The sequence below is a fragment of the Maniola hyperantus genome, chromosome 17, assembly GCF_902806685.2.
Source record: "Maniola hyperantus chromosome 17, iAphHyp1.2, whole genome shotgun sequence".
Lineage (NCBI taxonomy): Eukaryota > Metazoa > Arthropoda > Insecta > Lepidoptera > Nymphalidae > Maniola > Maniola hyperantus.
The window spans coordinates 12,347,940-12,366,805 of NC_048552.1; the positions used below are offsets into that span (position 1 = coordinate 12,347,940).

General features: G+C 39.6%; 1 protein-coding gene across 1 annotated transcript; it reads left to right on the plus strand.

Moving 5' to 3' along the window:
• The first annotated feature begins 3,305 nt into the window (after positions 1 to 3,305).
• On the plus strand, positions 3,306 to 12,405 carry LOC117990273 (cytochrome P450 4C1-like). The gene is made up of 9 exons (XM_034977737.2): positions 3,306 to 3,447; positions 4,210 to 4,319; positions 5,620 to 5,710; positions 6,668 to 6,859; positions 8,890 to 9,266; positions 9,738 to 9,806; positions 10,478 to 10,646; positions 10,918 to 11,091; positions 12,248 to 12,405. The coding sequence occupies exons 1-9, from the start codon at positions 3,306 to 3,308 to the stop codon at positions 12,403 to 12,405; spliced, it is 1,482 nt and encodes a 493-aa protein (XP_034833628.2).
• Positions 12,406 to 18,866: the final 6,461 nt, after the last annotated feature.

Genomic DNA, 18,866 nt, shown 5'->3' on the forward strand with positions numbered 1-18,866 from the left:
CTTTTATTTATTTATATACCTACCTACTTTCTTACCTTCCTTTAATTAGTTATTTAAATCGCATTAACTCGGTTGGGCAACGTTCAGGAAGCTTCGAGTCTTCTTGTCCAAAATTCCTCAGTGCTTGAAGATCAAAGTCTTCGAACAGTGCGTGTTGCCAGTGATGACATATGGATCCGAGACATGGTCGCTAACTATGAGCCTCATAAGAAAGCTCAGAGTCACTCAGCGGGCGATGGAGAGAGTTATGCTTGGAGTTTCTCTACGTGATCAAATCAGAAATGAGGAGATCCGTAGGAGAACTAGAGTAACCGACATAGCTTAACGAGTTGCGAAGCTGAAGTGGCAATGGGTAGGGCACATAGTTCGTACAACCGATAGACGTTGGGGTCCCAAGGTGCTGGAATGGCGACCTCGCACCGGAAGACGCAGCTTTGGAAGACCCCCCACTAGGTGGACGGACGACATCAGACGAGTCGGAAGGAACCGCTGGATCCAGGCGGCGCAAGACCGTGGCGTGTGGAAGTCCCTACAACAGACCTATGTCCAGCAGTGGACGTCTATTGGTTGATGATGATGATGATGATGATGCATCACATCCTGGAATAATACAATGCGTCTTCCAACATCAATGCATTATATGAAAAGTTTTCAAAAAGTCAACGGGAGTTTACGCACAGTGTTGTTTTAATACCACCCATTATATACAACCGTTTCATAAGCTACTGTTATTACACTAGCTTATTCCCGCGACTTCATCCGCGTGGCCTACACAAATTTCAAACCCCTTAAATTATCCCCCCAGGGGTTGAATTTTCAAAAATCCTTAGCGGATGTCTATGTCATAATAGCTATCTGCATCCCAAATTTCAACCCGATCCGTCCAGTATTTCGAGCTGTGCGTTGATAGATAGTCAGTCAGTGAGTGAGTCAGTTTTTCCTTTTATTATAATAATATGTAGTTAGAAGATTACATGCATCGAGATTTAGAAGCTGTCGTTGAAATTGTCAGTGACAAAAATCGCATGAGTGATAGAGACGACGCTCTATGAAACCGAAGCTACCAACTATATCTCTTTCTAAAGCTCGATGTAAGTATAACATAGTATGGTAGGTATAAGTGTTTACTGTACCTACGTTTCAACTGCTGCATTCATAAATGCCTGTCGTAGAGGCGATGGCCGTTGGAGCCGGAAAGTCCTTGAGTGGAGACCGTAGTGTGGGACGCCCTCCAGCACGATGGACCGACGATATAAAGAGGCTGGCGGGAAGTGGCTAGGTGAGGAAGGCTGAGGACCGGGTGTGGTGGCGCTCTTTAGGGAAGGCCTATGTCCAACAGTGGATGTCCACAGGCTGATGATGACGATGATGATGATGATGATGATGATGATTCATAATAGGTATTATAGGTAAGTAGGTAGTTAGTATTTACTTAATCTCGAACTTGTAATTATATAAATTTTAAAATAATTCTTATAATTTAATTGGTGTTCTTTATAAAAAAAATCGGTAAAGTGCGAGTCAGACTCGCATACGAATTCCGTACCTACAAGAAATAAAGCTTTTAATATTTTTTTTAATTTTCATGGCCACCATTTTGAATTATTTGTCAGCAATAGCGGCAATACAAATCCTAATTCTAATCCTAATCCATACTAATATTACAAATGCGAAAGTGTCTGTCTGTCCGTCTGTCTGTCTGCTAGCCTTTCACAGCCCATTCGTTTAACCGATTTTGATGAAATTTGGTACAACGATAGCTTGCATCCCGGGGAAGGACATAGGCTACTTTTTATCCCGGAAAATCAAAGAGTTCCCGCGGGATTTAGAAAAACGTAAATCCACTGCGGACGAAGTCGCGGGCATCAGCTAGTAAGTATATATTCTGTGAAAATTTCAACTCTCTACCTATTACGGTTCACGAGATAGGCACCTAGCTCGCTGACAGACAGACGGACGGACGGATGGACAGCAGCGGAGTCTTGTAACAGGGTCGCGTTGACACTCTTCGGATACGGAAACCTGAAAATGAAAACAAAAAAGCATTGATTTAGGTACTCGGTAATTATATCTACCAGTTACCAAGACCAATGACCATGCAACTGGTAGGTATTTTATGTTTCGTAGGTACCTACCCGATCTATATAAGTTGATGCAACTGTGCAACTGATTTTTGTGCAACAAAATAAGCTGAACAGGTTAGTCGATGCAGTCAAAATTAAGGACGTCTCGTGTGTGTAATTTGTTTTAGTATTTTTGTAAGTTAAAATAACTTTTATATTAGTTACAAAAACATAATAATAATAAATCTTTTTTATTCAAAGTAAACTTTCACAAGTAGGTACTTTCGAATCGTCTACCACTGGTTCGGAATGCCTTTCCTACCGAGAAGAACCAGCAAGAAACTCGGCGGTTGCACTTTTCAAATATTTGATATACAATATTATGCCATGTGATAAAGCTGTGATAGCCTAGTGGTTAGGACGTCCGCCTTCTAATCGGAGGTCGGGGGTTCGATCCCCGGAACCTCTAACTTTTCGGAGTTATGTGCGTTTTAAGTAATTAAATGTCACTTGCTCTAACGGTGAAGGAAAACATCGTGAGGAAACCTGCACGCCTGAGAGTTCTCCATAAAGTTCTCAAAGGTGTGTTAAGTCTACCAATCCGCACATGGCCAGCGTGGTAGACTATGGCCAAAACCCTTTTCACTCTAAGAGGAGACCCGTGTTCTGTAGTGAGCCGGTGATGGGTTGATCATGATTATGCCATGTATAAAAAAGTATTTGCAGTCCTGTGCGTTGCTGGAACGAGCTGCAGGTCACATCCACACTCTTTTATCATTTAGATATATGGCACGGTACCTTCAAGTCAAGAGTGAATAGGCATCTTCTAGGCAAGCGCGCTCCATCTTAGGCTGCATCATCACTTGCCACCAGGTCTGAATGCAGTCAAGCGCTAGTCTATAAATTAAAATAAAAACCAGCCAAGTGCGAGTCAGGCTGGCGCACTCGTATTTTTCAACATTTTGCACGATAAATCAAAAACTACTTATAATGCATAAAAATTAAAAAAAAATCCGTTTTAGAATGTACAGGTAAAGCCCTTTCATATGATATCCCATAATCTTACTTTGAAAGTTGAAAATACTATATATTTGTTCATGAACAAATATATAGTATAACAAATATAACAAATATATACTATATATTTGTTCATGAACAAATATATAGTATTTTCATTTCAATTTCATTCACATTTTAATTTTTTTTTTAAGATCTAGGTAACTACGACAGTAAAAAGTTCAAATGCTGTGGCTAGTATCAGTAGTCATAATCGTAGTCCTGTGGAAGTACTTCACCCAGAAGCAGAATGACCTGGCTCGACTTCCCGGACCACCAAGGCTGCCCATTCTTGGCTGCGCCCTGACTTTCATGGGACTCACACAGGGTAAGCTGATCCCACAGCTAGAGCATTATAAAAAACCGGCCAAGTGCTAGTCAGGCTCGCGTAACGAGGGTTCCGTTACGTCAATTTGTGGTTACATCACTCAAAAAAAAATTTAAAATGAAAATTGAAAATACTCATAATTAATTTATGAATTAAAAATTAGTGTTTTCAATTTATGAATTAATAATAACATTTATAAACATTAATTTATGAATTAATAATTAGTATTTTCAATTTTCAAAGTAAGATAACTATATCAAGTGGGGTATCATATGAAAGGGCTTTACCTGTGCATTCTAAAACAGATTTTTATTTATTTTTAAGCATCATAGTTTTTGAATTATCGTGCAAAATGTCGAAAAAATACGATTGTAGTATGGAACCCTCGTTGCGCGAGCCTGACTCGCACTTGGCCGTTTAACTTACATTGTATGTACTTAACTATGTCCGATCTATGTTTGTTCGGGTGGAATCTTGCAACTCAATTTTGAAGCAGATAGGTATATCTTCAATCGATTGCGCTAAAATTTTGTATATACACGTTTAGTTTTTTATTTTATAGCTAAGTAATGGCACCGATTCCGTTGTCTTTCTCTAAACTACATTTAGAGTATAGCTGCATCCTAAAAATTACCATCTAAAAATTAAATTCAAAACTGTCAAACTGCGTCTGTCCTTTTCATATTACATTAGTAAGAAGAGGATGCGAATCCTCTTAAATTTGGTTGTGCTCAGAATCAGTACCACTCTAATTTGTTTTAGAGAAAATGTTCAAAAAGGTCATCGATCTACAGAACCAATATGGAAATCGTGTGGTGCTCTCGGCTTTCGGCAGGTACAGCCTGCAAATATACAACGTGGAGGATATAGAGGTTAGTGGCTTATCTAATCATCATAATTATTATAAATGCTAAAGTGTATTTGTTTGTTGGTTTGTTGGTTTGTCCTTCAACCAGGTCGCAACGGTGCAACGAATTGACGTGAGTTTTTTTCATTGCATTGTGAGATTTGCATGGGTATAGATAAAGACCTGGAGAGTGACATAGGCTACTTTTTATCCCGGAAAATCAAAGAGTTACCACGGAAATTTTTCCACGCGGACGAAGTCGCGGCATCAGTTAGTCTATTTGTAATAATGGCATTGTGGAATTGAGGTATCTCCTAAGACAACGCTTTTTCCTTGTAATATTTATGTCTACCTAGTATATAAAGAACTTTGAAATTTGAATTACGTTTTGCTGTAATTTTTGCCCTCTATTTTGACCTGAGTTTGTTGTGGACTCTTCTCAGACCTGGGTGCGTTTGATACCCACGTAGCTTTAGTTTTAAAAGTTTACGTACGTATTTCGAAAGTTTTTAGCGAATGTTATTAGCATTAGGATTTATAACATACTAGCTGAGATTTGAGTTTTTAAAATCCCGTGGGAACTCTTTGATTTTCCGGGATAAAAAGTAGCCTATGTCAGCCTCCTCCAGGTCTTTAACTATACCCATGCAAAAAACACGTCAATCGGTTGCTCCGTTGCGACGTGATTGAAGGACAAACCAACAAACCAACAAACAAACACACTTGCACATTTATATAAGGGTATGGACTAAAGAAAGGTAATTTCAATGTAAACTGCCTTGGAAACAACCTTTGGCCATATTTGTACCTACTTTTTTAAATCGAGCTCAGGAACATTTTTGACCTTCCACAAGATTATTTTTAGGGTTCTGTACCTCAAAAGGAAAACGGAACCCTTTTAGGATCACTTTGTTGTCTGTCTGTCTGTCTGTCGGTCTATCAAGAAACCTACAGGGTACTTCCCGTTGACCTAGAATCATTCAATTTGTTAGGTAGGTAGGTCTTATAGCAGACACTAGGGGAAAAATCCGTAAATCGTGAATTTGTGGTTACATCACACAAAAAAAAATTGGGGTCTTGAACTAAAAATTAGTATTTTCAATTTTCTAAGTAAGATAACTATATCAAGTGGGGTATCATATGCAAGGTCTTCCCCTGTGCATTCTAAAACAGATTTTTATTTATTTTTATGCATCATAGTTTTTGAATTATCGTGCAAAATGTCGAAAAAATACGACTGTACGAACCCTCGTTGCGCGAGCCTGACTCGCACTTGGTTGGTTTTTTTTTATTAAAAATTACAAATGGGTATTTTATACTTATAGATTGTGTTATCGCACTCGAGGAATATAACGAAAAGTAGACCCTACCAGTTTATGGAGCCTTGGTTAGGAGCTGGCCTTCTCATTAGCACAGGTAGGTAGGTAACTCGTTTTACTTATGAGATGCTCGGTTCAATTAATTTTGCACGCCATGCTTGGCAGGATATGTGACTGATTACCTAATTTTTAAGACCCCATGTTAATATACATGTACCTACCTACCATATTTGAGCAAAATAAATAAATGATTATGATTATGAATTATGATTAATTATGATTCTAAAATAACAGTCTCAATAGGTAGTTGAGAAGCGGACTGAAATCCAAAATCTTGCCTGCGTTTTTTTCCGGATAAAAGCACATAAGTATAGGTAGCCTATGCCCGTCTCGTTTACGTGGATTTAGGTTATTTAAAAATCCGTGGGAATTCTTTGATTTGACGAACGAATACGAGTATGAACGAATATGTAACTATATATATGTATGTAAATTATGTCCGTTCCCGAAATGGAACCCAACCCTGTACTAAAAACGTAACAGACAGACTATGGAAGTATGAATTTAAACGGAATTGTGACGTAATAATTCAACATGAGGATTAGTTAACGGATTTTTCCCACTTTTGTGCCAAAGACCTAACTTTCAAGATTATTTTGATATCAAAATATATCTATGGTTTAAACATAAAAGTTTCCATCTACTTATTTATTGCCTTATTTAGGACCTTAATTTTTTTTACAACAATGCAGATAGCTATTATGACGTAGGCATCCGCTAAGAAAGGATTATTGAAAATTCAACCCCTAAGGGGGTGAAATAGGGGTTTGAAATTTGTGTAGTCCACGCGGACGAAGTTGCGAGCATAAGCTAGTAATAATATAAAGAAGCTTGTTACCTCAAGCCATTTCTGAGAAAAACGGTATTGATAGACGGACTGGCGGACGGCCGGATACACGGCCAACAAAATACACTTTGTGGGTTCCATTTTCCACTATGTAGTAATGAACCCTAATAAAATTATCATGACGGTTATTGATATGAAACATTTCAGGTCACAAATGGCATCATCGTCGCAAGATCCTGACTCCAACGTTCCACTTTGATATTCTGAAAAGTTTCCTGAAGGTATTCGAGGAGCAAAGTAGGAGCATGGTGGAAGAGCTGAGGAAACTGAATAAGGAGAGCACAGACTTTATAGACGTCATACCATTTATAAGCGATTACATGCTTTATATTATTTGTGGTAAGTTAAATCAGTTTCTCTACGTGATCAAATCAGAAATGATCGCTGGATTCAGGCGGCGCAAGACCGTGGCGTGTGGAAGTCTACAAGAGACCTATGTCCAGCAGTGGACGTCTATTAGATGATGATGATGATGATGAAATCAGTAGGTACCTATTCGACCTAGTTGTACACCTCTAGTCTCTACATCCCTAAGTAATTCCACAGACTCGTACAAACCGATTTGCTTCTTCGTTTCTAAGGGTGAAATACTAGAATAGTAGAGGGGGATTCCAACATCAATGGGTGAAATCTATAGAGCGCACTTTGACTTTGCTCTGACTTAAGCTTCAGGTAAAACGAGACAGATTTATGTCAGCGGTATAACGCTGTCTCGTTTTAACAGTGTCTTAAGTCTAAGCAAAATCAAAGTGCGCTCTATAGATCTCAGCCTCAGTCATTCCGGCTTCCGTTTTGTCCGCTAGCTATAGCATTAGTAAAGTCCTTTTCATGAAAGAAGTCCCCCAGACGCAGCGCTGTAATCGCGTGACATAATGGCATTGTAAACAATCTTTAAAATGCACTAAGCTAGTTAAAAACTCACAAAAATCTACCACAACAAACGAACTTGATAACATCGACGAACGACAACATGGCCGACAATCACCGCCAACATAGTCCGCCGACATCATAGTTCCAAAGATCACCGCGGGAATTCTTTAATGAAAAGGACTTTTACCTTCAGAAGAAAAGTGAATATGTACCTGGAACCTAGGCAGATGCGCTCCCACCTTAAATAGCATCTCCTAATTTGTGGAGCAATCATGCAGTCAATCATAAGCCTATATAAGCCTGGAAGAGATCGCTTTAGCGATAAGGCCGCCTTTGCATTCTACAGCTATTAGATTAAGATTCTGTATTGTGTTTTTTCAATGTTTACTTTGTGTTGTGTGCAATAAAGTGTAAATAAATAAATAAATTATATAAATAAAAATAAAGGTTCCTTTATCACATTTTTTTCAGTACATACTACTACTCAGTGATTAGTAGTCCGTACTCAAACTCTGAATAAAATTAAAAGATTTTCTTTACTTTTTGGCGACTTTACTCTATATTTTCTTGAACTCCAACCAATTTCAACAATTTTTGAACCGATTACCGCCAAAGGCTCTAGTGTAACTATTCTAAATTCGGTTTTGTAGCGAATGAATATCCTTACTAATATTATAAATGCGAAAGTGTGTCTGACTGTCTGTCCGCTAGCTTTTCACGGCTCAGTCGTTCAACCGATTTAGACGAAATTTGGTACAGAAAACGCTTGCATCCCGGGAAAGGACATAGGCTACTTTTTATTTCGGAAAATTAAAGAGTTCCCACGGGATTTACAAAAACCTAAATCCACGAAGTCGCTCGCATCATCTTGTCCATACTATTCGTACTAATATTATAAATGCGAAAGTGTGTCTGTCTGCTAGCTTTTCACGGCTCAACCGTTCAACCGATTTTGACGAAATTTGGTACAGAGATAGTTTGCATCCCGGGGAAGGACATAGGCTACTTTTTATCAGGGAAAATTAAAGAGTTCCCACGGAATAAATCCACGAAGTCGCGGGCATCATCTAGTCATATATAAGTAGGTAGAGGAAACGCGCGCGATTCCGAAAAGTTTTGTACCCAGAAGATTTAATTGAATATTTGAAAAGTTGAGTTTTTCGCTGGTTCGAAAGGCATTTTGAATCGAAATTTCCGAACCAGTTAGAGTCACTTGATGATTTAAAAGCACTTGCATAACATTTTTACCGATCTACGTTTAAAAGCGTAGCCGTATATTTTTTGGGTTCCGTACCTCAAAAGGAAAAACGGAACCCTTATAGGATCACTTTGTTGTCTGGGGTACTTCCCGTTGACCTAGAATCAAGAAATTTGGCAGGTAGGTGGGTCTTCTAGCAGACATTCGGGGAAGAATCTGAAATGTCGATAAAATACGATTGTACTACGGAACCCTCAGTGCGCGAGTCTGACTCGCACTTGGCCGTTTTTTTTTGTTCCAGAAACCGCTATGGGCATCAAATTGGATTCGGATAAGTCCGAAACAAAAATAGAATACAAGAGAGCAATTTTAGACATTGGATCGATGGTCATGAAACGACTTGCCAATATTTACTTGCATAGCAAATTATTATTTAACTTGCATCCAATGAGCAGAAGGTTTGCCAAATCATTGGAAAAATTGCATTCGTTTACTGACAATGTTATTATGGAGAGGAAAAAGGCTTATGATAGCGGCGATGTAGTATATGTAGTGAATGCCGATAACGGAGGAAGTAAGCGGAGGTTGGCTCTGCTTGATTTGTTGTTGGAAGCTGAAAGGAAAGGAGAAATAGATTTAGAGGGGATCAGAGAAGAAGTCAATACATTTATGTTCGAGGTAAGTGTGGACTACGTTTGAGACTCTGGGCCGCCGAGTAGAAAACGTCTGTGCTCTGGGCCCATGGTTATCGGACATGAAAGCTTTTATAAACGTCGTGTCCCAAAAGCTGATCCACGCGTCTGGTGACCCAAGAGCTGGTGCTTATTTCGCTCAATGATTAAGCCCTGCCATTGAGCGAGGTAATAGCCTCACAATACCCATAAATGACCATATTTTTGTAAATAAGTATAATTTTTTTTAGTGATAAGCTTTTTCTATATGTATATATAGTTTTCGTTTATATTTAAGTGTGGATAGTTTGGCATCATCATCATGGTCAACCCACCGCCAGCTTTAGGTAGTGTACCGAACACGCGTCTCCTCTCAGAATGAGAAGGCCATACCTAATATTATGGTCAGAGCCAGTTGTGCCGTTGATTTTTGGTTTGATGGTGATGCTTATAAATAAGAAATTTTTCACATTTACAGGGACATGACACTACAGCCACTGCTTTAGCATTTGGGTTAATGCTTTTGGCTGACCATGAAGAAGTACAGGTGGGAATCTTTGGACTTTCATCCAATGTATTATATGTTTAAAAGGAAAAGCTGACTAACTGACTGATTGACCGACTGATCCATCAACGCACAGCTCAAACTACTGGACAGATTTAGCTAAAATTTGGCATGCAGATAGCTATTATAATGTAGGCATCTGCTAAAAAAGGATTTTTGAAAATTCATCCTAAAAGGAAGGGGTTTGAAAATTGTGTAGTCCACGCGGACCAAATCGCGGGAATAAGCTAGTTTTATTATATAAAGGAAAGGCAACTGACTGACTGACAGTCAACGCACATCTCAAACTACTGGACAGATCCATCTGAAATTTGGCATGCAGATAGCTATTATATTGCATACTTCTTCTTAGAAAGGATTTTTGAGTATTCGACCCCTAAGGGGGTAAAATATACCCTATATCTTTGAAATCCACACGGACCAAGTTGCGGGTATAAGCTAGTTAAAGAATATTGCATACTGCACAGTGATTAGATATTTATTATTTATAGTTATCAGCCGACAGAGTTCTTCTTCTTCTTCTTCATTCTGGGCCAGTTTCCGCACTTAAACGTTTGCGTCTGTTGTGCGTGCATCGCCCCTCCCCGCCGAAGTCTTCACTCCAGCCATCCAGACCCAGCCGACAGAGTTTTGATTTGTTTTGATTGTTTCAGGAGCGTATTTTCGAAGAATGCAAATCTCTGTATGGTGACTCTGATAGCGGCACCAGCATGTCTGACCTGGGCGAGATGAAGTACCTGGAGGCTGTCATAAAAGAGATCCTCAGGCTTTACCCCAGTGTGCCCTTTATTGGGCGAGAAATTGTGGAAGAGTTTATGTTAGGTCAGTTCGATTTGCCTTAGTTAGCCTTAATGATTTCTGAATATAATTGATTTTATATGAATGATATTAATTACTTAATGAGGTTCTCGAGTCTTAAGTCCACTTTTTATTTATCGTAAAATAATGGGAGAAAAAATTGATGGCATGTTACCCACAAATCTACATACATATACCTACTCGTAATTGTGTTAGACCAGAAAATGCAGACATGACAGTCATGCTTAGAAAAACCTGGATATTTTTTGTAGTCGATATTTCTTGTTCTTTTCAGATGATATCAAAGTGCAAAAAGGTGCAGAGGTTGTTGTGCATATATACGACGTGCAGCGTAACGCTGACCTGTACCCGGAGCCCGAGGCCTTCAAGCCGGAGAGGTTCCTCGAGGCGGACTCAAGGCACCCCTACGCCTTTGTGCCGTTCAGCGCTGGGCCTAGGAACTGCATCGGTTAGTAGAGCGAATAGATATGTATATTACTAGCTTATGGTTGCGAAATCGTCCGCGTGGACTACACAAATTTCAAACCCCTATTTGACCCCTTTCAAAAATCTTTTCTTAGCGGATGCCCACGTCATAATAGCTATCTGTATGCCAAATTTCAGCCCGATCCGTCCAGTAATTTGAGCTGTGCGTTGATAGATCAGTCAGTCAGTCAGTCACCTTTTCCTTTTATATATTTAGGTGTATCTATTGATGGAGCCTGGATATACAGATGCATTTAGGTACAGAGATTCTTCTGGATCTTATTAGTCACCGTTAACTAAGGAAATTCTTTAGAAGGAATTAAGTATCTAAGACTAGCTAGTTTGACCTATCACCGTGAAGTTTTCTGTTATAAGTCCCGCAAATTGCTATTGCGCTGGAACCATGTCTCATTAATATCGAAATGACGTCATTTTGACGTCACCCGAAATAAAAATATACCATCAGCTTGAAACTTCAGTCTAGTGCTGACGTTACTAAAATGGCGGCCACGCGCATTAGCAATTTGCGGGACTTATATTTGTTAACATTTTAAATGGAATGGTGCCAAGAATACTGGCTGAATTTCCGCGCTGGACAGCCAGGCTGATCCTTTGCGCAAAAAATGAGCCAGCCCTTCTGTCACCAGATGAGGCTATTAATCGCGGTGAAATGACTCGTAAAATTTTTTTAGCACTAAGACTCCATGGCCCCAGGGTCTCCACGGCAAACGGCACAAAAATGTAACTCTCTATAAGAGAGGCATACTTGCGCCGCTTGCCGTTTTCAGCTGTTTCTGCTGCGGCTCCCGGTCTTGATGCTGTCTTCCTGATATGACACAGGGCCCATGTGTCAACGCAAGTTGCGTCCCACATTAGCGCCCGTCCCCGTTCCCAGGGAACCAGCGTCAATCCATCAGGTCTCTTGCCATCATCCCGACTAATCCCTGCCGGCTCAATGAGCGCAGGAATATTTATGATGGCAAGAGCTCTTATTGCAGCCAGTATTCTTGGCACCATTCCACGCGGTCATGATTTATATAGTAATTAGATAAGGCTAGCTAAAAAAAAATGTGAAATAAAATTTTACACAACATTTTAAGTCAACTATCCTAGAATAAAATTCTTTCTTTCTTCCGTAGGCCAACGTTTCGCGAAAATGGAAATGAAGTGCGTGCTAAGTGAGATTGTACGCAACTTCAGTTTGGAGCCCATGAAGAGGGGGGCGCGACCCACCCTTAAATCAGACATCGTACTGCGCTGTGTCCACCCTATATATGTGCGGTTTATACCGAGATAATGCATACCTATTATGGTACGACTCCACTCACGGCACTGAACGGCAAATACGATTCGAGTTCGAAAACTATCCACTTTAGGGCAAAAATTATGTCAACCATTATTGTAGAAAATAAAATTTTGCATCTTTTGTTTTCTGTAAACTTTTTTGTAAAACTTACCGTATACGATTTATGGCCGATTTAATGAACCGGTTTTTCCAATATTTATAAAGTTATCGGCCGAAATAGAAAAACCGGTTCATTCAATCGGCCATAAATCGTAAACGGTAAGTTTTACAAAAAAGTTTACAGAAAACAAAAGATGCGAATATTTATTATCTACTATAATAGTTCAGATAATTTTTGCCCTAAAGTGGATAGTTTCCGAGATATCAGCCAAAAACTTTCCCTCAAGATTGCGATCGAAGCTTCACCTGGATCTGTCAGCATTTTGTGATTTTATGGTCAGTAAGTGACCCTTAACCTAAAAAAGAATTAAAATTGGATCGGAAATTTAATGCGAAGTTAAATGCTCTATTTACTGGCCTATTAGTGAGTTTTTAAATAAGTTTGGGTAATCAGCTGGCCGGCAGACGCAACAAGATAATATGCGAGTAGTCCTCCCGGTGGTGTTTTAGATATATATCCTGGAAAAAAGAGTTCCCGCGGGATTTAAAAAAACTTAATTATATTCATGCCAACCATTGGGGTTGGCCCGAACGTGCGAAACATGATACGTAGGCTGCCGGCCACACAATTCGTGATATCACGAATTATTTGCCGAATCCCGATAGTGAACCTGAACCAATATAAATGTAAAAGTGTGTCTGTCTGTTAGTTTTACACGTCTTAAACGCTGAAATGACCTTGCTGAAAGGAGACGGTACTATCCCGGCCTCATGTTCGCACAATCTTATAATTTTTTCGAAATAGCCATCTTGCCATACCATTTTGCCATTTTGTCCCGAGCCTACCCAATCGCCGGTTTTGACGTCTGGTCTTTATCTATGCCAATGCAAAAAATCACGTTCATCATCTGTTGCACCGTTGCGACGTAATTGAAGGGGTAACCAACAAACCTATAAACCAACAAACAAACACACTTTCGCATATATAACAAGGGTAGGTACTGATTGTATTTAGGTTTAATACACTTTGATTTTCCGGGACAAAAAGTAGCCTATGTTACTTTCCAGGTCGTTCTTTAACTATACTCATGCAAATCACATCAATCTGTTGGTCCGTTGCGATGTGATTGAAGGACAAACCAACAAACGACACACTTTCGCATTTACAATATGGGTAGTGAATAATACAAAGGCGTAGGCGTAGGCCTTGAGCGTGTATACAAGAAAAATAATATTATTAGGATTCCGTACCTCAAAAGAAAAAAATGGAACCCTTATAGGATCACTTTGTTGTCTGTCTGTCTGTCTGTCTGCCGGTCTGTCAAGAAACCTACAGGGTACTTCCCGTTGACCTAGAATCATGTAATTTGGCAGGTAGGTAGGTCTTACAGCAGACATCCGGGGAAAAATCTAAAAACCGTGAATTTGTGGTTACATCACACAAAAAAAAAAGATTGTGGTCATAAACTAATAATTAGTATTTTCAATTTTCGAAGTAAGATAACTATATCAAGTGGGGTATCATGTGAAAGGTCTTCACCTGTGCATTCTAAAACAGATTTTTATATATTTTTATGCACCATAGTTTTTGAATTATCGTGCATAATGTCGAAAAAATACGACTGTAGAACGGAACCCTCGTTGCGCGAGCCTGACTCGCACTTGGCCGGTTTTTTATTATTTCTATTAGTAAGATACTATAATTATTATTGTCGCTTCCTCTCCGTGCCTCGGAGCGTCACGTGTATACCTCGCAGGTACTGTAACCTTCAAGTCGTATGCGGAAGAATCTGAAAATCCCTCATCGTCATCATCATCAACCGATAGAATTTTTAGTCAAAGACAAGACCTTCGATCTGTTTTGTGATGAATTGCCCAAATTTAAACTCAAGCTACTTAAATCACTTGATTCCTCAGTAGGATAATTATTTTGTCAGGCCCTAGTTGTAAGTATATTGTATATCCTCCATACTTAATATTATAAATGCGAAAGTGTGTCTGTCTGTCTATCTGTCTGCTAGCTTTTCACGGCTCAAACGTTCAACCGATTTTAACGAAATTTGGTACAGAGATAGTTTGCGTCCCGGGGAAGGACATAGGCTACTTTTTATCCCGGAAAATTGATGAGTTCCCACAGGATTTTCAAAAACCTAACTATCCACGCGGACGAAGTCGCGGGTATCATCTAGTATTACATAATTTAACTTAGTGTTCATTTCATTATAATATTCTCTTAGTATTAATTTTGTATTTTATAGCTTAGGTACCTAATACCTATATTCCATGTTCTTTAGGTTAGGTTATTTTAATGTACGACTTGTTTTTTTAATGCTCGCTGTGACTGTCCGTAAATTGAGTTACACGAGACCTATAAATCTCTAAAACATTTTATGTAATTTTAAGTGTGTAATTCTGTGGGCGGTTCTTTAACAAATTAAATAAATAAAAAATAAAATAGGCTTCCACTTCTGAACATTGGTCTCCTGTAGGGGGGTATACGCCTAGTGGGGGGAGGGGGTCTTCCAACGTTGCAACCCATTTCAGCGTTCAGCTTTGCAACCCACTAAGCAGCTAAGTCGGTTGCTCCAGTTCTCCTACGGAATAGGGTCTTGGACTTTAGTAATAAAATTAAGTGATTTTTTGTATAGCGGTAGTTTATAGGGCTAGAATTCATTATTAAAGTGATTAATTCAAAAAACTCATGTCTTGTTTCTGAAAATATTACAATAAAGCTTAAAGCTAGCCTTATCTAATAACTATACAAATCATGCCCGCGTGGAATGGTGCCAAGTATACTGGCTGCATTTCCGCGCTGGACAGCCAGGCTGATACGTTGCGCAAAAAATGAGCCAGCCCTTCTGTCACCAGATGAGGCTATTAATCGCGGTGAAATGTCTCGTAAAAAATATTTAGCACTAGGACTTCATGGCCCCAGGGTCTCCACGGCAAATTAAACAAAAAAAAATTATGTTACAAAAAAAATTTATAAAAAATTTGAAAAAATATATTTGTCGTTTACGCCATGTGACGTCATTAATAGGTTTCCGTACAGCGAGCGTGACGTTTACAGTTAATTATTTTAAAATGAATAAAAATCTGACTTTTTAAAATTCCCTATTCTTTTTAATAATGAATTCTAGCCCCATAAACTACCTAAAATCATATCATTTTATTACTACAGTCCAAGGCCATATTTACCCTATTCACGACCCTCAGAAATGGGAAAGAAAAAAATGAGGAATACGATATCAGGAAGAAAGCTCTATAGCAGTTCTCTATAGCAAAATCTAAGCCATCACTGACTTGCAGAAGTGCAGAACAAATTGATAAATGAATATTTTTTGCTGTCTGTACCGAACAGGGCAAGTTACCTAAGCGAGGGTCTAGGGATCGTTTTACTCTCGTTTGGCAAAGCGAAATTACACCGGTACCCTTATCAACACCAACTATGTAACAAAATATATAATCTACCCATTGTATTATGTATACCTGGATATAGGCCGAGAATCGAGATATCTTGTATTTATTTTTAATTAGATGATGCCCGCGACTTCGTCCGCGTGTATTTAGTTTTTTAAAATTCCCGTGGGAACTCTTTGATTTCCCGGGATAAAAAGGGGAAGGACTTAGGCTACTTTTTTATCCCAGGAAATCAAAGAGCTCCTACGGGATTTTTAAAAAACCTAAATCCACGCGGACGAAGTCGTGGCATCATCTCTACATAGTATAAAATAAAGTCGCTTCCCGCTGTCTGTATGTATGATTGCGTAGATCTTTTAAACTATGCAACGGATTTTAATGCGGTTTTCACCAATAGATAGAGTGATTCAAAAGGAAGGTTTATAGGTATAGTTTAATATTGGTTTGTATTAATTTATTGAAATACGACGATATTTGAACAAAATGTCGGAAGAAATCAAGCTTCCATCGAAAATTAACAAATATTCCGCGCAACAAAACGAGACGGAGGCAGTGGTGGTCGCATTTACAATATTAGTATGGAAGTAACACTACATAAGTATCTACATTGCCACCCATGCGAAGCCGGGGCGGGTCGCTAGTCTAGTAATAAATGAAATAAATAAACTCATAAAAACACGCGAAAGTGCTACGGTACGTATCTTTGTTAACATACGTAAAATCTATCATTAATGTCGAAACTCGAAAAACCATGAATCCACACATATTGTTACCGTAGCTGCGTAGACCGTAGTTCGTAGCCGATCCAAAGTTGAAGTTCAACTTCAGTACAGTTAGTATAAGATTTCATAGTTTTAAAAATACCAAAGTCGAAATCGACTGTTTCCATACATCTACAGGCAGCGACACAGCGGAAATATTGCGAACTAAAGATGATCGAGTGTTTGCGAGTATAGCTTTCAACTTTACGATACCAATTACCACATAACTACGTCACCATCGAGAATGGTTTGCGTTTACCTACACCAATACCAATATCGAGTAATTTGGCAGTACGAGTCCTAAGTTTGACGTCCTAAAACTAGTAAATGACGTCATTTTCGCTTATGGATACGAGTCGATAGTCGAATTGTAACTCACCAAAAAATACTCGGTGAGAGAAGCGTGAAAGCTTATTGATAATTAAACAAAATGATGAAATTTAATAAGTGAAGTGCCTTAATTTGCCCACGGAGGCAAGGAGAATGTTTGGGAAGGTAGTCAAAGCTAACCGTCGTGATTGTGTAACTTAAATTTGGTTCAGCGGCGTAATTTGTGATGTGCGCAGTGTATCGGTCAAAGAAACAGGTTCTCACATAGCCCAAACCCTCCAGCAAGTTGAAGTGACAGTGAACAATCCATGCATGTCGTACTGGGTTGAGCATCCGTCAAAGAAACAGGTTCTCACATAGCCCAAACCCCCCCGTAAGTTGAAGTGGCAGTGAACAATCCATGCATGTCGTACTGGGTTGAGCATCCGTCAAAGAAACAGGTTCTCACATAGCCCAAACCCCCCCGTAAGTTGAAGTGGCAGTGAACAATCCATGCATGTCGTACTGGGTTGAGCATCCGTCAAAGAAACAGGTTCTCACATAGCCCAAACCCCCCCGTAAGTTGAAGTGGCAGTGAACAATCCTTGCCTGTCGTACTGGGTTGAGCATCCGTCAAAGAAACAGGTTCTCACATAGTCGAAACCCCCCAGCAAGTTGAAGTGGCAGTGAACAATCCATGCCTGTCGTACTGGGTTGAGCATCCGTCAAAGAAACAGGTTCTCAAATAGTCGAAACCCCCCAACAAGTTGAAGTGGCAGTGAACAATCCATGCCTGTCGTACTGGGTTGAGCATCCGTCAAAGAAACAGGTTCTCACATAGTCGAAACCCCCCAGCAAGTTGAAGTGGCAGTGAACAATCCATGCCTGTCGTACTGGGTTGAGCATCCGTCAAAGAAACAGGTTCTCACATAGTCGAAACCCCCCAACAAGTTGAAGTGGCAGTGAACAATCCATGCCTGTCGTACTGGGTTGAGCATCCGTCAAAGAAACAGGTTCTCAAATAGTCGAAACCCCCCAACAAGTTGAAGTGGCAGTGAACAATCCATGCCTGTCGTACTGGGTTGAGCATCCGTCAAAGAAACAGGTTCTCACATAGTCGAAACCCCCCAGCAAGTTGAAGTGGCAGTGAACAATCCATGCCTGTCGTACTTGGTTGAGCATCCGTCAAAGAAACAGGTTCTCACATAGTCGAAACCACCCAGCAAGTTGAAGTGGCAGTGAACAATCCATGCCTGCGTTCCTACTGAGTTGAGATTTGGTACCACAGCATACCTACAAGTACCTAGTGGGGTACCGACCGATGGACCGTTCATATTATAGAGTAGGTACCTAACGTGAAGTGGCTGAATGAGGATGCCTCAAGACTGGATGTAGAAGACAGACATCCACAGGCTAAAATGATAGATAATGATAATAGTGCATCTCGGATGAATCATTTTGTGCAGCGATGACTGGATGTAGAAGACAGACATCCACAGGCTAAAATGATAGATAATGATAATAGTGCATCTCGGATGAATCATTTTGTGCAGCGATGACTGGATGTAGAAGACAGACATCCACAGGCTAAAATGATAGATAATGATAATAGTGCATCTCGGATGAATCATTTTGTGCAGCGATGACTGGATGTAGAAGACAGACATCCACAGGCTAAAATGATAGATAATGATAATAGTGCATCTCGGATGAATCATTTTGTGCAGCGATAGCCATCCATACATATAGCTCGCAGAATGCATTTACTTGTAGCGTTGTAAGATCGATCACAAAGAGTATGTCACACCTTGATCATTGAGGCAAAGGTAAGATATGCACAATTTATTACCTACCTATACCTAG

Excerpts from the sequence above, each read along its gene's own strand:
- LOC117990273 (XM_034977737.2), top strand. The coding sequence starts at position 3,306 with ATGCTGTGGCTAGTATCAGTAGTCATAATCGTAGTCCTGTGGAAGTAC. Across the intron at positions 3,448-4,209 it reads TTTCATGGGACTCACACAGG|AGAAAATGTTCAAAAAGGTC; the intron begins GTAAGCTGATCC and ends AATTTGTTTTAG. Across the intron at positions 9,807-10,477 it reads CTGACCATGAAGAAGTACAG|GAGCGTATTTTCGAAGAATG; the intron begins GTGGGAATCTTT and ends TGATTGTTTCAG.